The sequence below is a fragment of the Lemur catta genome, chromosome 7, assembly GCF_020740605.2.
Source record: "Lemur catta isolate mLemCat1 chromosome 7, mLemCat1.pri, whole genome shotgun sequence".
NCBI classification, from domain to species: Eukaryota; Metazoa; Chordata; class Mammalia; order Primates; family Lemuridae; genus Lemur; species Lemur catta.
Genome location: NC_059134.1, coordinates 40,774,342 through 40,790,719, shown reverse-complemented (window position 1 = coordinate 40,790,719; position 16,378 = coordinate 40,774,342). Strand labels below are relative to the sequence as shown.

Here is a 16,378-nt window from a genome sequence, read left to right as displayed (position 1 = left end):
AGCCTATGTTTTCTTTCTCCGCACTGCAATACACAGTACCTCCCTTATCAGAGCATTTTTCACACGATATTGCAATTGCTTGTCTTTCTTCCCTACCACACTTCTAGTTCTGTAATGCAAAGGTCTGTGTCAGTCTCCTGCTGGAATGGAGCTGGATCCAGCATACGTCAATGTTACAGAACTCACTGGCTACATGAAGGGTCCCCTGCATTGCCCTTCCCTGGCCTAAGGCAGAGTACTTTGCAGAGGATCAGTTAACTTCTGTTTTCTCTTCTGGTTGCTCACATGGCACTGAGATGTGCTGGCACTGAGTGCCGTGAGAGCAGGAGCCAGGCCAAGCTTTGCTTCCCCTGAATATTCAGCATCTAACACCACTGTTAGCTCATAGTAGATGTTCAAAAAACATTCTGAGAATGAATGAATGAATTAGAGCAATGAGAATCCAAATGAAGTTTCATGGAGGGAGGGTTTTTTCTTTCATTTATCTACTCACTGTAATGGATACTTGCTCTATAGCAGGCCCTATGTTTATGTCTAAGAGGGAAGGGTACATTTATGATATAAAGGAAGCACTGGTTTTAACAGGTACAATTAGAAGGAGCTCTTAACCTCACATAAGGCAGGAGGGGGTGAAGGGTGAGGACATGCTTGTCAGGAAGGTGGGTGATGGAGGAATAGCCAGATTGCAAATAAAAAGGCTAGATGGAAGGAGTGAAGGGATGGTAATGGTGGTGAGAATTCCAGGTCAAGGGAAGTAGTTTATGATGTAAAGGTTGAAGGACAAGAGAGAGCTTTACATGGTTTCATGGAATTCCAAGAAGCAGAATGCTGCTTAGCGCTGGGGGTCGCGTTGGGGGGCAAGGTGGGTGTGGTGAGAGGTGGGGCCTGAGAGGGAGGGGGTAGGTTTCAGGGATCATGGAGTCAGCTACGGAGTCAGCTAGGGAGTCAGCTAGGGAGTCAGGCTGCACCCTAAGATGAATGGAGAGTGACTGAAGGGCTGTCAGGGTAGGGCGACATCATCAGATTTATGTTGGGAATTCACCCCTGCTGAAGAGTGGATTGGAAGGGATGACAGGATAAAAACTGGGCATGCTTGGTTGAAGGCGTAATGGTGAGGGCGCAATTGTCATCAGAGCACTGAAGCAGGGGGAACAGTGTCTAGCTGAGTTCATATTTTGAAACAACTTGGGACAGAACCAACCAAACCACAGAAGGTGCATGTCAAATGTCATTTCATTCCACATCAGCCATTACTTTTCCTCTTTAGGGCTTTGCTGAAGGCTACTGACCGATGCTGGGATTGGCTGGGTATGAGTACAGAGACCTAAGAGGATCTGGTTTCAAACCTTCTCCCCTGTGAGAAGAGAGTCAGTGGAGAGAAAAGGGACTAGAGGTGACCAAATGGAGAGACAGCAGTGGGTGACTGATGGACATACATGCATGGCACATACAGATGCTCCTAAAGACAGTCTTCCCCTGGCATGAGCAGTTAGCAGATACTATAATTAGATCCAGCACTCCTACCCTTTATGTAGTTTGTTCAAGAATCTTGGGGCAAGAACATTTATAATTTGCACAAGTAAGTTAAATACAAATTTATCTTTGGAAGGCAAGTACATTAAAAAAAAACCCTCTATTGTCTTGTACTATAAACTAAAGAAAATAAAGTAGACAAAACCATCCTGGCTGTGGGATGTGCAAATGCGCACTGTATATGTGTGTCAGTCACTGACAGGGGGCTCAGGGAAACTAGAATCTGCCACAGGGGGTGGGGAGAGGTGGAAGAGATATTTATGCTTATCAAAGGTAGGGGGAGGGGTCAAGAAATTTTGAGAAACAGTAAATTATAGTCCTTTATATACTTCAGTTATAAAGGAAAATAATTGTGTTATATTTTTTGCATTTGTTAAAATACAACATAATCATCATATTTGACATCTAATCACTCCAGACTCTGTGGTAGCCACTGGGATAAAGAGGCTAAAGAAACACCAACTTCCCTTACTCCCAGAAGTGCGTGATTTAGTAGAGAAGGCAGACACAGGAATCCTAATACCCTAACATGATTAAGTACCGTAATATTAATAAATACATGTTCAAAGAGCACAGAGAAGGATTGATTTCTAGTTCTTTCATTTAGTTTATATAGTTCTTTATGGTTGACACCATAAATTGACATTGGGCAACATCTATAATCAATCTTATGAAATAATATGAATACTAAAATTTCCTATAAAATCTAGAATCCTCCCAGCATCCCAGGAGAGGCATAATTTCTATGAGAAGACATGACTGAGGTCTAAAAAGGTGAGAAGACTAGACTCAGGTACCAGTACCAGATGACCAGGGCACTTCAAGTCTAGCCTCTCCTGTGACATCACACTAAATGTCTTTTTTTTTTTTTTAAATTAAGACACAACTTTAGGTTTCATTTCAGGAACCAAATCTAGTCAACATTTTCAGGCATTGACACCTGTAAGGAATTTGTTCTTAAGCTCCAAAGAGCGTTCTCTAGAAAATGAGTCTCCTATTCTACAGGTGCACCTTACAGATGTGCTGTGAGCTAGAGGCCAGTCTTGGAAATCAGAGAAACCTGGTTCAAACTTGGCTCGGGACTCACTTGGCTGTGCCATCTTAGGCAAGTCTCCACAGCTCTGGTCCTCAATTCCTCAATTGGCATGCTGGGGAAGTAGATGACATGGTAAGGTATTAAGTAAAGGCCCCGGCCTGGGGAGCTGCCCTGGCCCCATCCCTACCACTATCCTAGTCCAAGCCACCATCTCTCATCTGGATCATTGCAATTATGGTTGTGTGTTTTGTTTTTCTGTTTTTTTTTTTTTTTCACTTATTCTGGGCCACTTCAATCCACCAGTCTCTGCCCAGAAAGCAAATAGGATTATGTCACCATCACTGAAAGATCAAAATCTCCAACATGATTTATAATATTCTTCCCAAACTGGAAGTCATCAGCCATTAGTGGGTCATAAAAACAATTTTGTGGGTCACCACCAGCACTTTTTTAAAAAAGTGAAGTAGAATAGAGCAGGAATATGAAATTGCAATGCTGATTATAAGCATTAGAACTATGTCATGAAACATTTCGCCTTGTGCGCTTTGTCAAAAAATGTTTGAAGGCCTCGGGTCTATAAAACCCTGCATGATACAACCCCTGCCTCCTTCTTTAGCCCCATTTTCCATAATCTCCCCCTAGTTCTCTGGTCTTTACCCACACCAGCCTTTCTTAAGTTCCTCCCGCATATCATGTTCCCTTCTGCAGAGACCCCTTAGCACGTGCTGTTTTCCTTTTTGCCTAATGTCATCCTCCAGGCCTCAGCTCAGATGACACTTCTTCAGGCCAACCTTCCCAGACTATATCCTGATCCCCTGTAGGGGTGAGGTTCTCACAGATCTTGTCAGTTTTTAATGATTCCTTTAATAGCATGCTTCTTTGGTTAATGACCAGCTTTCCCATTAGGATGTTGTCTCCGTGACCACAGGGGCCCTGTTCTTGTTTACCACTGTTAATAACCCAGCGCCCAACTCAGGCTGGCACCTAGGCCTTGAGAGGGATGAAGGAAGCAATGCATCAGCCTATGCTATTGGCTGGTCTCCTTGCTTTCTTGGTATTGGTTTTGTTTCTAACTCTTGCACCAAACCAACCACAGCAGGGGTGTCCTGTCTGCCTAGGTTAGGAACTTCCTTTTAAGGATTTCTTGAGTCTCTGGGCTTCTGAAGAGCTAAAATGAACAAAACAAGCAAACACAAAAAACAAACTGCATCGAAGTTGTATACAAGTGCGGGCCGGCGAGCATTTCGGTAGGGAAGGGGAGACTGATCATCAGATTTCGGAGGGGGTCTCTGCCCAGCCGCTGCACAGAGCCACAGCCTTGTGAGCGTCTCAGGCCGCCGCTTTGCATCCCTGAGGACCTTGGCCGCGCTAGAACTGGAGGCTTCTTGGCGCCCAGCCCAGGCGACCGTCCCTTCCCAGCTCCTCGGACCAGGCCGGCCCCGTTCAGACCTTCCACCCTTCGCAGCGCGCATCCCAGCGGACTGCTGAGGGCAGGCGGCGCGGCGGCAGGTGACCCGCGTCTCCACGCCCGGGTGCAGCCCCGGGGAGCCCGGGCCCAGCGCCTCCGCAGCCATCTTCAGGACGGGAGGGCGGGACGGAGGCGCGGCCTCGGGACGCGGGCCCGCCCCGCCGCAAGGGCCGCCCCGCCGGGCTGTGCCGCGGCCGCGCCCCGGCGCCCACTTCCCCTCCCAGCCGGGCTAGGCGGCGTCGCTCGCTCCCGGCCCGGCCCGCCGCGCCCGCAGAGGCCGCCATGGGGACCGCGCGCTGGCTCGCGCTGGGCAGCCTCCTCGCCCTGGCCGGGCTGCTGGAAGGCCGGCTCGTGGGCGACGGGGAGGCCGGCTTCGGCGAGTGTGACAAGTTCTTCTACGCTGCGACCCCGCCTGCGGGGCTGGCTGCCGATTCCCACGTGAAGATCTGTCAGCGCTCCGAGGGCGCCGAGCGCTTCGCCACCCTGTACAGCACCCGGGACCGCATCCCCGTGTACTCCGCGTTCCGCGCGGCGCGCCCCGCGCCCGGCGCCGCCGAGCAGCGCTGGCTGGTGGAGCCGCAGGTGAGCCGGGTGGTGCCCAGCGGGGCCGGGCGCGCGGGGGCGGGGCGGCTGGGCTGCCTCCGAGGGGCGCTTTGCGGCCACCGCGAGGGGCAGGGCCGGGAAACCGGGTTTCGGATCCACCCCGCTGTGCCCCCGAGTTACAGCCTGTCTCGCCCCCTGCCGAAGCTGCAATGACAGCTTGGCGATCTGGAGCCTTCTCGAGCCTCCGGGGCGGGAGGTCCCTCGTGGGAGGTGGTTGTCTACCTTTCAGCGCAGACATCTGCAGTGTCTTACTGGTTTCCGAGTGGTGGGGAGCCTGACAGAGACCCACACCGTTCAGATGCGCAGAAAGCCTAGGCTGCGCGCTCGCAGGCCTCGGCGGGCGCACGTCACCGCCATAGCGTTCATTTGGGGGTGGGCATTTTCATCCGCATTTTACAGAAGAGGAGATCAAGGCTCAGGGGGTTGAAGAGACTTGCAGAAGACCACCCATTTGGTAAGATAGGGCAGGCCTTTCGGCTAGAAATTCACTGCACTTTCTACTAGAGAGAGCTCCTCTTCTGCATTGCCCGTTGTAGCCTGGAAATCTTTCCCTATACAGGTAACATTGAGTGAATTCGATCTGAGGTTGTGTTGAGTTAAAAACAGTAACATAAAGATATAGATTTTTACAAGTGCAATGGATAGTTACAAATAGTAGGGAAACATCGACCACCTACAACAAATGGAAAGGACAAGCCAGTTTTTCCTAACTCTTCTCACCTATATTACCAGACCACTTGGAAATCATGTCATCTCTCATGGTGTTCTGTCCCATTTGGTGATGGGGACCCAACGCTCCGGGAGGCCCCCAGAGGCCCTGCTGAACCTGATGGCTTGCTCTTAACACAGGCTGGCTCACTCCTGCTCAGGCGGTACCCCCTCCAGAACACCCTGCCCAGGTTCCCCTTTGAACTCTCCCCAGCCTCCCACCCCTGCCCCGGCTGCTGAGGGAGGAGCTGTCCCACAGCCCTCCCTTTTCTGATGGCCACAGCTGCCCAGGACCACACCGGTGCTTCATTCAGAGCCCACGGGTTACAATCTCATTCAGATATTTCTAGCTCCGAGATCTTGGCCCAGGCCCAAGCAATCTGCACCTAGTTTCCTTATCTCCTCCACATCCTTCCGCCTACCTCACCTGTTGACATGAGGACCTATGAGATCAGGCATGTGAAAAACACTTGTAAATCACACACACTGAAGATATCTTTTAGTCTAAACTTAGTTTTACCCCAGCTGCGCCCCTAGAGCTGGCAGTATGTCCCCCCGCACCTCATTTGGCACTGTGATTGTGTGCCTGTGAAGAAAACAGGTGACCTGGTCCTTTCCCCTTGATGATCTCATGGACAGCTCTGGGAGACAGAACATATGCATGAGGAAGTCCTGGGAATGCATGCTAAACAAATTTCAATTAAATTTGGAACACATTTAGTAATCACCTGCTGCATGCCAGACATTTAGGATCCCAAGAGAGCTGAGTGTAGCTCTGGAACTCAAGGGCTTCCTGGTCTGCAGGAGGCGTTTGCTGGGTGGAGAGGTGACCCAGTATCTGATCAGAGCCACGCGGTGTGGGTTCAAATCCCAGTTCCTGCGCTGACTAAGCTTTAAACTTGGGCAGGTTAACTTGGAAATAATTGCATAGGGTGGTTGTGAGGATTCAATGAGTTCCTGTATATAAAGTTCTCAGAGAGACACCTGACACATAAGTACTAGCTGTTGTTATGATATAAGCAAACCACCCATAACTTAATAAAGGTAAACAAAGTCCTATTAGATTTAATCTGTCTTTGAGATTATGAGGAAAGCCTTAGGGTCAGAACCTAAGCTTCTATTTGTGCTGTGCCTGGAAAGATAAGGCGGAGTTCAGAAGGGAGACAAGAAAGAAGAAGGTGTTTCAAGCAGAGGGAGCATCGTGAGTGAGAAACGCATGGCAGGGTCAGGGATAGTGCACAGAGAGTGGTTGGAACAGGTGACCTGATACAAGTGTGTAGAGTACAGCCTACTCAAGTGCTCAGAATAAAGGACAATGGTGGAAGGGAGGGGTCATTGGGCTTAGGGAGGCAGAGCCACATATTTAGCTATTGAAAGAATGAGTCATAAAGGAGCATGATTTGGCAGATAGAAGTGGAGGGAACCAAGTCATACAGGCAGTGGAGACCCTAGGTGGGGTCATGAAGATCAGGACTGGGGAGATTAAAGAGGATGGGGAGGGAGGGGAGAAATAGTTACAAATGGCAGCTTGAGAGGTGGGATGTTCAGTGGTTCTGAAAAGCACAGGAGGCCAGAGTTCCCACCCTGCTGGAGAGGACGGAATGGAAACCGTGGCTGAGCACTGCAGGATACGTTTCCCTGCAAGATGGATGGGCTCCCCACACCCACCTCCCCAACCTCAGGTCAAGTCAGCCAGGAGCCAGAGAGTATTAGGAGAGAGAAAGGGAGGGAGGGAAGAGGAGGCACAAGACACAGGAGGCTCCAGAGGGCACTGCAGCAAACCTGACCCCTGCTGCCTGCTCCCTGAGCCCGGCCTTGCAGCCACTGCAGAAAGGTGCTCCGGTCTCAGTGTGTACTTCTGGCTGCTTCCAAGCACTTCGTAATGCTGAGTTGCCTTGTGCCCACATCACCTTTTTATGAGTTCAGTGCCATCAAGAGATGAGTCAGGCAGGGCTGCACTGACACTGGGATTCCCAAAGCCCAATTCAGCAGTTTTCCTGGCCATCTTACAGTTACCCTTTGAAAAAAGCTCTTAAGTCGAAGATCACAGAAACTTAGTCACTCTGGTGCTTAGAATTCTAAGGTGTTGCCGGCCCAACACCTACAGGACAAAGTTCAAACTGCAGAATGCAGTTTACAAGGCCCTCCATGGCCTGGCTTCTGTCTCTAGCTCCAGCCTTGTTTCTTACCATGCCACACTTTCTCATTTTATATTCTAGCATTATCCAGCTGCCCAGCGTTCCTATCGTAAACCAGACTGTTTGTTCTTTTTGTGCACATGCAGATTCCCTTTGCCCCAATGTCCTTTCTACACTGCCCCCATCTTGCCCTTCATGTCCTACCCCACTCCACCCTTTAAGACTCTACTGAGGTGTCACATCCTCCAGAAGGAATTCCCCACCTGAGTTAGATCCACCTCTTCATTTAGGTCCACCCCTCAGGTACTCCTGTAATTTCTCTATTTTTGCACTTAACATATTGTTTTGCAATTACCTGCTTGGGTTTCTGTCTCCCCCATTTAAGCCCTTGAGGGCTGATGACTGCATCTTACGTACTCTTGTAATCCTAGTGCCTAGCACATAGAAAGCGCTTGATAAGTGTTGGATAAAATCGTTTGACATCAGGAGGATCAATCAGGCAGCAGTGGGTGAGATGTTCTGCTTGAGTTTTCTCAGTGGGGAGCTTCCTGTTTGAGAAGCTTATCCATAGGCAGCAAGCAGCTGCTGTTACAAACATGCTCCGTATGCAGAGCTGGAGCCTTCCTCTGAGGCCCCCCCATCAGTCCTAGCTCTGGCCTTTGAAACTATCTCAAATGATTAAATCTCTTGTCTGCTAACAGTCCTTTAGTGTCAGGTCCCATGTCTGCTATGCTGGAAGAATTTATAGGGGACCTTCTAAAGGACAGAAGGAGAAATGTAAAAGGAAACCAAAAAAACAGAGGGCTGTTGTGGGTTTTATGTGGAATGAAATCACTTTTAAATTGAGAATGGAGAAAAGGCAAGAAAGAGATGAGAAAAACGTGTCCCTGTCTGGCATGATGGAGATGGCTCGGAGAGTTTCCAGGCAAGACTCCAGAAACCTGAGAACTTGATTCTGGTTTAGTGCAGGAAGCCTCAAACATTTTAGTCTCTCAACTCCTCTGTATTTAATGGAAGACTTTTGAGATAAGGTACCCATGATGCCTTTGTAAAGTACATTGCCAATTCATGCCAGAAGTCAACATATCAGCCCCTATCATTTTACAGACACGAACACTGGAAGAAACTGGCCTTATATTTAGTAATAACAGTGTATGGTTATTTAATCTTACAAAACCACTGTGAAGTAGATATTACCCTTTTCATTGTAGAGATGAGGAAACTGGCTCAGAAGGATTAATTGAGGTGCCTAAGGTCACACAGCTTATTTTTGAACTCATGACTGATTGCTCCTGGTCCAGTGCTCTTTTGATACACTGTGGAGGTTCTTTGACTTTACAGGGGATCCACTACCTTAATGGTTTTAGGACTTTAATTCTCATCTTTTATATGAGAATCCTAATTTCTACTCCATTTCTATTTCCCAACAGTCATAGGACAAGTGGGAGCACATATTTGGCTGCATAGATGTTGCTCAGGTGTCAGTGGCTCTAGAGTGGAGGGGACATTCTGGTTAACTGCACAAGCATTTTCCTAGAGGGCACAACAAGGTCATATTTTAAATCTTAGTAAATGCATGTGAACAGTTGTTACAAGTTAGTTTCTTGATTAAGTCTTTGATCTTTAATTTTTACCAATTGCTTCTTGATTATGTAACCTAAAACAGTTAGAAATATTGTTTAATTTATTCTAACTTCAGCCCTCTTTTCATTGTGTCAGAGAACAGAAATATAGAAGATGTCATATACTTAAATTTCTTTGTAAGAAATGCAGCAAACAGGACAATTCTGATTCTTACCAGTTAAGAGACCTAATCCAGGTCCATGCTCTGCCATTTGTAAGCTATGTGACCTTGAATTCTTCACCCCTTATTTTTTTGATTTGTTCATTAAAGGTACTAACAATGTTTACATATAGAGTGTGGCAAATAAATAAGATAATACATGTAAGCGTGTAGCATAGTACCTGGATGATGGTAAACTCAGTAAATATTAATATGCATACTTTATTAAGGTCTTACTCCAATAGGTGCTTGGCATGCCCAAATATACACATGCAAACACCCAAATGGAATGTTGATATATTAATAGATAGATGACATCTACAATTGTATAAATCTCTTCTAAAATGCAAATCATCTATCTGTGTATCTTCTCAAATGCTTGGTACATGTTCCACATTCATATAATAGATGCTCAGAAAATGCATGGTGAGAGATTAAATGAATGGATGGAAAGAATTAGGTGATCAAAAAAAAAAAAAAAACAAACCAAACAGGTATCAGAGATACCTCCACCCTCTCTGTCCCGAGCAACCAAGAAATGTGTTGTCACAAAACAATGAGCAATGGTATTCCAGTCTATTAGGCTGAGCCTGGGTACAGCTGGGAAGTACCTTACTTAAGGGAATGGTTCCAGAGCCAGTCACTCAAGCAATTTCTTCCTTACTGTGGTGCAAACCCCACACGCTATCCTCCGTTGCATTTTTCTGCTCCTCTGGTTTTTTCTTCATCTTTGAATTCAGTGTTTCCATTCCAGGTCATTCTCAGGATCAAGTTAAGGTACCTGCCCTATGTTGATAGAATGTTTCAAAGACATTTTGTCCTGAAACATTTCAGTGATAAAGGCTGTCTATACTATTCTTTCAGTTCACACTTAAATATAGACAGTCCAGGAAAGGAACTATCATTTATTGATCACTTACTATGTCCAAAGGTCTTCACAGTCTAACTCATCTCATCTGTGTAGCAACTCTAGGTATTATGATCCATGTTTTATAGTTTAGGAAACCGAGGTTCAGAGTGGTTAACTAACTTATCCAAGGTCACATAGCTGCTAGATGGCAAAGCCAGGACTGGAGCTTATGGCTGCCGAAGTCCAAAGCTCTTAGCTGTCTTTCTACTCTGTCATGCTGTTTTCCCATTAAAATGTCTGTGTTTTCTCTCCTGAATCCAAACTGGCTGACTAAATTTATTATTTTATTTTTATTTTACTGAATTAATTCAGTTCTTTAGATGATTTATGGCTTTGCTACTAACACACCATTCTTAAAATCCCAGCTTCAGATTGCTATTAGCTGAGTTATTAGTTCATGGTGATTGAAGGGAGCTTTCCTTGAGGAATAAAGATTTTATTCTTTAGGTTTCAAATTTCTCTTCCTTTTAAACTATCAGCTCTAAAAGTGAAAACACAAGAAAATAAATCCTCCTATTTGTTGGTAGCTCTCACTTCCAGTGATCTGGTCTCGCTCCTAGAATTACTCTTAGTCCAAGTCCAAGAATGCCTTTTTTTTCAAATTTCCTACTTCAAGATGCATAGTATATCTCGAGTGGTTACTTACCTTTTAGTTCCCTAGAACTTAACATCTATCATGGCAATAATTCATTGCCTGCCGATCTATCTATTTGGCCACTGAAAGGAAGGAGAAATAAAAAAGAAACTGACTCATAGGCTGAACCAAGAATAGAAGCACCATTTAGTATTCCAGTCATGCTTTCATTGACCCAGTGCCGGACAGAAGTGCGGCTCAATCAGAAGAGGTCAAGCTGAAGGCATTTTATATTTTTAATCAAAACCAAAAATATGGCTCCACTTCATTTTGCAGAATAAACAGATGGCTAATATATTATTTAAAAATATAAATTAAATTAAATGTTTCAGCTGACTTACACTTTAATTTTGGGCATGATTGGTTTTGAGTTTTGATTTACCTTCAGTTGGCAGGGACACCTAATGCTTTGACAAAGCCTGGGGCCTTCTGTTGATTAACTCTGTTTAGTCAACATATATTTATTGAGCATCTGCTATGTGTCAGGCACTGTTCTAAGCCCTGGGAATAGAATAGTGAACCAACCAAACAAAAATACCCTCAGGGGATTGAATAGCTGATAGAGGATATAGATGATAAAATAAATAAAAGACATAGCATATGAAATAGTGATAAGTGCTAATAAAAAAGGAAAGAAGGAGGATATGAGATATCAAGGAAAAGGTGAAGTTTAAAAAGGGTTTCCAGGGAAGAGATCACCATGGAGGTGATTTTTGGGGACAGACCTGAAGGAAGTGACAAAGCCAGTCATGCAGGTATCTGAGGGAAGAACATTCCAGGCAGAGGGGAAAGTAAGTGCAAAGGCCCTGAGGCATGAGTATTCCTTGTATTTGAGGAAGAACTAAGAAGAAGTTAGCGTGGCTAGGGAAGGATAAAAGAGGACAGTAGCAGGAGATGAGGTCAGAGAGGTGCAGCAGTGGATGGCAGATCATTTAGGTCCTTCTGGACTATTTGTAAGAAATTTGAGTTTTACTCTGTGCAAAACAGGAAGCCATTGTGCAGAGGGTTTGACATAATCTGACTTACATTTTAATGGATCGTTTTGGGCATGGCATTGAGAACAGATTTGTGAGGTTAAGGGCAGAAGCAGAGAGACCAATTAGGAGGTTTGAGTAATCTGACAAGGGACAATGGTGGCGTGGACCAAGATGGTGGCAGTGTTTGTGGCCGGCTGGTGACAGAGTAGTTCTGGCTATATTTTGAAGAAAGAGCTAAGAATCTCTGGGGTGAGAGAAGGGAGTCACAGAAAGTCGTAGATGGCTCCAGGAGTTTGGGCCTGAACGATGAGAAGAATGAAGTTGCCGTGAACAAGACGAGGACGCAAAGGGAGGAGCTGGTTTGGGGCCATATCAAGACCTTGCTTTTGCTCATAGCAAAAATACAATAGTGGTTACCAGGGGCTGGATGGGTGAAGAAAATGGAGAGCTGTTGTTCAATGCATATAAAGTTTCAGTTATACTCGAGGAATAAGTTCTGGAGAACTGCTGTGCAGTATAGTGCCTGTAGTTGACAGTACCATATGTGCGCTTCAAAATTTGTTAAGAGGATGTATCTCATGTTAAGTGTTCTTACCAAACACCACACATAAAGGGACACAAGGAAACTTTGGGAGGTGTCGGATATGTCTATTACTTTGATTGTGGGGATGGTTGCATACAAACTTACCAAATTGTACACGTTAAATATGTACAATTTCTTGCATGCCTTCAGGGATTCAAATGAGCTTCCTGTATGGGTCTAGATCTTACTGGGTGTTTATCACAAAGAAGGAACTTTTCTAGGCTTATTTGTTTTTCACATTTAATCCTCACAATAGCCATAGGAGATAGGTGCTATTATTATCCTCATTAGAGGAGGAAACTGAGGAACAGAGAAGTTAAATTACTATTCCATGTTCACACAGCTAAGAAGAGGTGGGGCTGGAGTTTGAGGCTGAGCTGTATGACACCTGGGGCGCACACGGAGCTGCCTCTGTCACCAAACCTGTTAACGTGTGGGGTGAGCTCCTATTTAACTTGCTTGAATGAAGTTCCTCTTTTGAAAGTTCACATGTTTGTTTGTCAGGATTTTGTAGAAGTAGGGCCTGTTCCCAGTTGACAGTCACATGCCAATGGACTTCAGAGGCTCACCACTTCCAGGTGCACCTTTGTGCCTGTAGCAAGGGTGGGGTTACAGGTTTGCTAAATATGGCATTCGGCTGGGGGTGCTGGTGCCTCATTGTGCAATCTTATTCTGTTCTAATCCACCTTGGGTGCTTCCTGTGGTCCTAATGCAAGCAGAAATTTTCCATAAGGCACCACCTTGGGGGTGGGGGACATGGATCATGTAAAAACTGTGTTATTAATAACTGTGGAGCAACAGGGATTGTCCCTTGGACCTCTGTGAATGTGGCAGAGATAAGAGGGTAGAGGGTGGGATCTTGCATCTCTAGGGGTATGGAGCCGTTCAAAGAGGCTGTTAGGTTGGTTGTGATGCAAGAGCCTGAGAAGAGCCCAGTTCCTGACCAAATGCCAGTTGTCCCAAGGGACAAGGGAGCACAAGCCAACCACACCTTCCGGAGCTCTTGAGCTCTTGAGCAGAGGCAGTGGACCCTCTCATCTACCCTCCAGCCCCAGTCAGTTTGGGAGCTCCTTCTGTGCAGCCAGTTTGGTTCCCAGGGAAGGAAAACCAGCTAAACACAGCACATGTGAAACTTATAACCCAGTAATGCAATAAACCCTACTTTGGGACCAGAAGAGGGACTTTGCTCCAACTCGGAACGCTCCGTCTCTTAGAAGATGCAGAAATTCCTTTTCCCTTTATGACTGTTTAGTAAGCTGAAGCCCTTCACCTTTGCAAGTTCTTATCTTTGTCCTTATATCTTGACTTCAACACAGCTTGGTAGATGTGCCTTCCATGTGTGTTTGTGAGATGGCAGTGTTGGTTTCAGGAAATCTTGCTATTGTCTTAGTCCTTACAACTACGGGAAGGAATCGATCCAAATCACATTTGTTGATTGAGTGGACCAGGTTGCCTGATTGAACAGGGATCCCATCAGGAAATGGCCACTGTTTATGTTTCTGAAAGATGGGGCACCCACTATGGTCTCAGGACACATGGAGGAAGCACAGGGAAAGGACCGTGGGATGGTTGATGACCTTACTCTGCACCTCAGTGGACAGACTTCACTTCTGCACAGTCCCTATAGACTTACTGTAACAGAAGTAAGGGCCTGAAAAAGGGCAAAATGTATTACAAATTGCCTCTTTAACCACTACCCCCATTCTTTCTGGGAATTAAAATCTGCATTCCTGCCCAAGGGCAGTAATCAGAGGGGCAGTGGAGTATCCTTTGTTCTTTGGACCATAGGAGATGGGTCAACGGAAGTGTCCAGGCAGAGGTCACCAGATTGTCTTCACTGGAGATGCTGTAGTTAAACAGCAATAGCCTGAAGCTGAAAACTCCTTTTCAAAGCTCTGTATTTCGTTTCTAGGGAGGACGATGGTACTTTAAGATGAGAGTCTGCCATCCTCCTCATTTGCTGGCAAATTTTAATAAAGTTCTCTTTCCATGGCAAATTAATAAACTTCTCTTTCCATTCCCTCAAACTGCTGTCCTCATTCTTCATTCAGCCACAGGGACAAGTACCGAATTTCCGTAACATTCCTATCTGTACTCTGAGGCCCACGCTCCCAGCATCTAAGTCTCTGCAAAACAGCTTCCTGACTGGTTGACCCATCCTACCTTGTTCTCCACTAGCCTTTCTCCACTCTGAAGCTAGAGAAATCCTAAAAATTGACATCATTTTTCCTCCCACAGCTTCTGCAAACCCTGCAGGACTCCCCATTTCTCTTCAGATAAAAACACAGCTCCTTATCGTGGTCTCCAGAGTCATGCATGGCCTGTTCCCACTCTTTCCCCAGCCTTATCTGGTGTCATGCACTTTGCAGGTCTTTAACTTTGGCCATTTTGGCTTCTTTCTGGTTACGTTATTTTTCTTTTTAATATGTCCATGTTCTCTCCCATCATAGGACCTGTGTCCCTGCTGGGTTTTTTGCCTTTCATGATATTCCCAACTAAGTCAACTACCCATAATACTGTCTAATAGCAACAAACACACCTTTCTTAGCTAGTGTGTAGCAATTATACAATTGTTTGTGTGACACTAATTGAGTGCCACCCAATGAGTTCTAAGTTCCATGAAGGCAGGGGCCAGGGCTACTGCTACTTACCGTTAAATGCTCATTGTCTAACACAGGGGACAGCAAACTTGTTCTGCAAAGGGCATAGTAGAAAATGATTTTGGCCTTGGGGGGGCTATGTAGTCTCTGTTGCAACCATTCAGCTATGCTTTTTTAGCACAGAAACAACCACAATGAATGAATGAATGAACGTGGCTGTGTTCTAAGAAAATTTATGAAAATAGGGAGATGCTGGCTCTGGCTCACAGGCTGTAGTTTGCCAGCCCCTGGTGTAGCTTATCTCCAGCACTTCGCATGTGATTAGTGGACGCTGTTGAACATAGAGCTCTTGGCAGAGTGGCAGTGAAATGTGAAAGCTGTGTGATTCTGTTCCCATTATGGCACAGCAGCCCTAGACCGAGATATACAGACAATTTCCAACTAATATTTTTATTGTGGTGGTGGTGGTTGTATGTAATATTTAGTTTTCTTATGATGTGCTTACAGAAAAAAATAATTTTTAGAATGTTTCAGAAGTATATAAGGAAAAGATTCTACTTCTCACAAATAATAATCTGTAATTTATTCAGTTTGTATGTGTGTATATCTATGTATGCATGTAACATCCCAGAAATTTCCATTATACCTAGAAACACATGTACCGTTTCATACCTTTTATTCTAATCCACAAGGTTCAGCATCTGTTTGGACTCTATAAGGCCACATCTAACAAGCCCCTCTAATGACTGTCACACCCATGGAGTGGGAGAGTGTAGGGACCCTTTGAATGGGTGAGTTTGCACATAAACATAAGCAATTGATTTCATTAAGCATTTTAATTTAGAAATAGAAGGCTTGGGGATTTCAAATGTGAGGTCTACTTCATTACGTTTTTCTTTCAAGAATATCTAATGTATAACTCACAGATGGTGGGAGAATCCCACCTTCCTTCCCCTTCCCATGTCTTTGCACAGAGGAGGCTTTATCCTTTTGCTCATATAGAAGAGGAGACAGAGGCCCAGGGAGTCACTGGTCTGCCAATGTCACAAGGCCAGTAAATGGCAGAGCTGACAGATGTCCACATTTCCAATCTGGTGTTCTGTTACTAACCCTACTGCCATACAGTCTCACATTTAGAGGGCCTTGAAGAAGAGCTACATTCATAAAAACCCAGGAGAAAAGGTCAAAGAAAGGGAAATTATTTTGCCTGAGGGCAGATTTATTAACCTCAAATGATACTTATTACATAGCATTGAGAAGCAAATGTTGTCTCTTTTGTGCTTAAGAAAAGAGGTGGTAAGCTTAAATAGCTTACAGAGGATTTAGGTTGGATGCAAATAAACCTTTTCCTGAGAGAGTTATGATGTTGTGGAAAAGAGCCTGAAGGCTGCTGAGTCCCCTTCTC

General features: G+C 45.4%; 1 protein-coding gene across 1 annotated transcript in view; it reads left to right on the top strand.

Annotated features, from left to right (window-relative positions):
- The first annotated feature begins 4,253 nt into the window (after window positions 1-4,253).
- The window catches only part of ENDOD1 (endonuclease domain containing 1), a 29,891-nt gene continuing 17,766 nt past the window's right edge, over window positions 4,254-16,378 (top strand). The window contains exon 1 of the mRNA XM_045557095.1: window positions 4,254-4,619. Within this exon, the coding sequence (XP_045413051.1) occupies window positions 4,320-4,619 (300 nt within the window). The 5' untranslated portion in view covers window positions 4,254-4,319. The remainder of the gene's footprint in view (window positions 4,620-16,378) is intronic.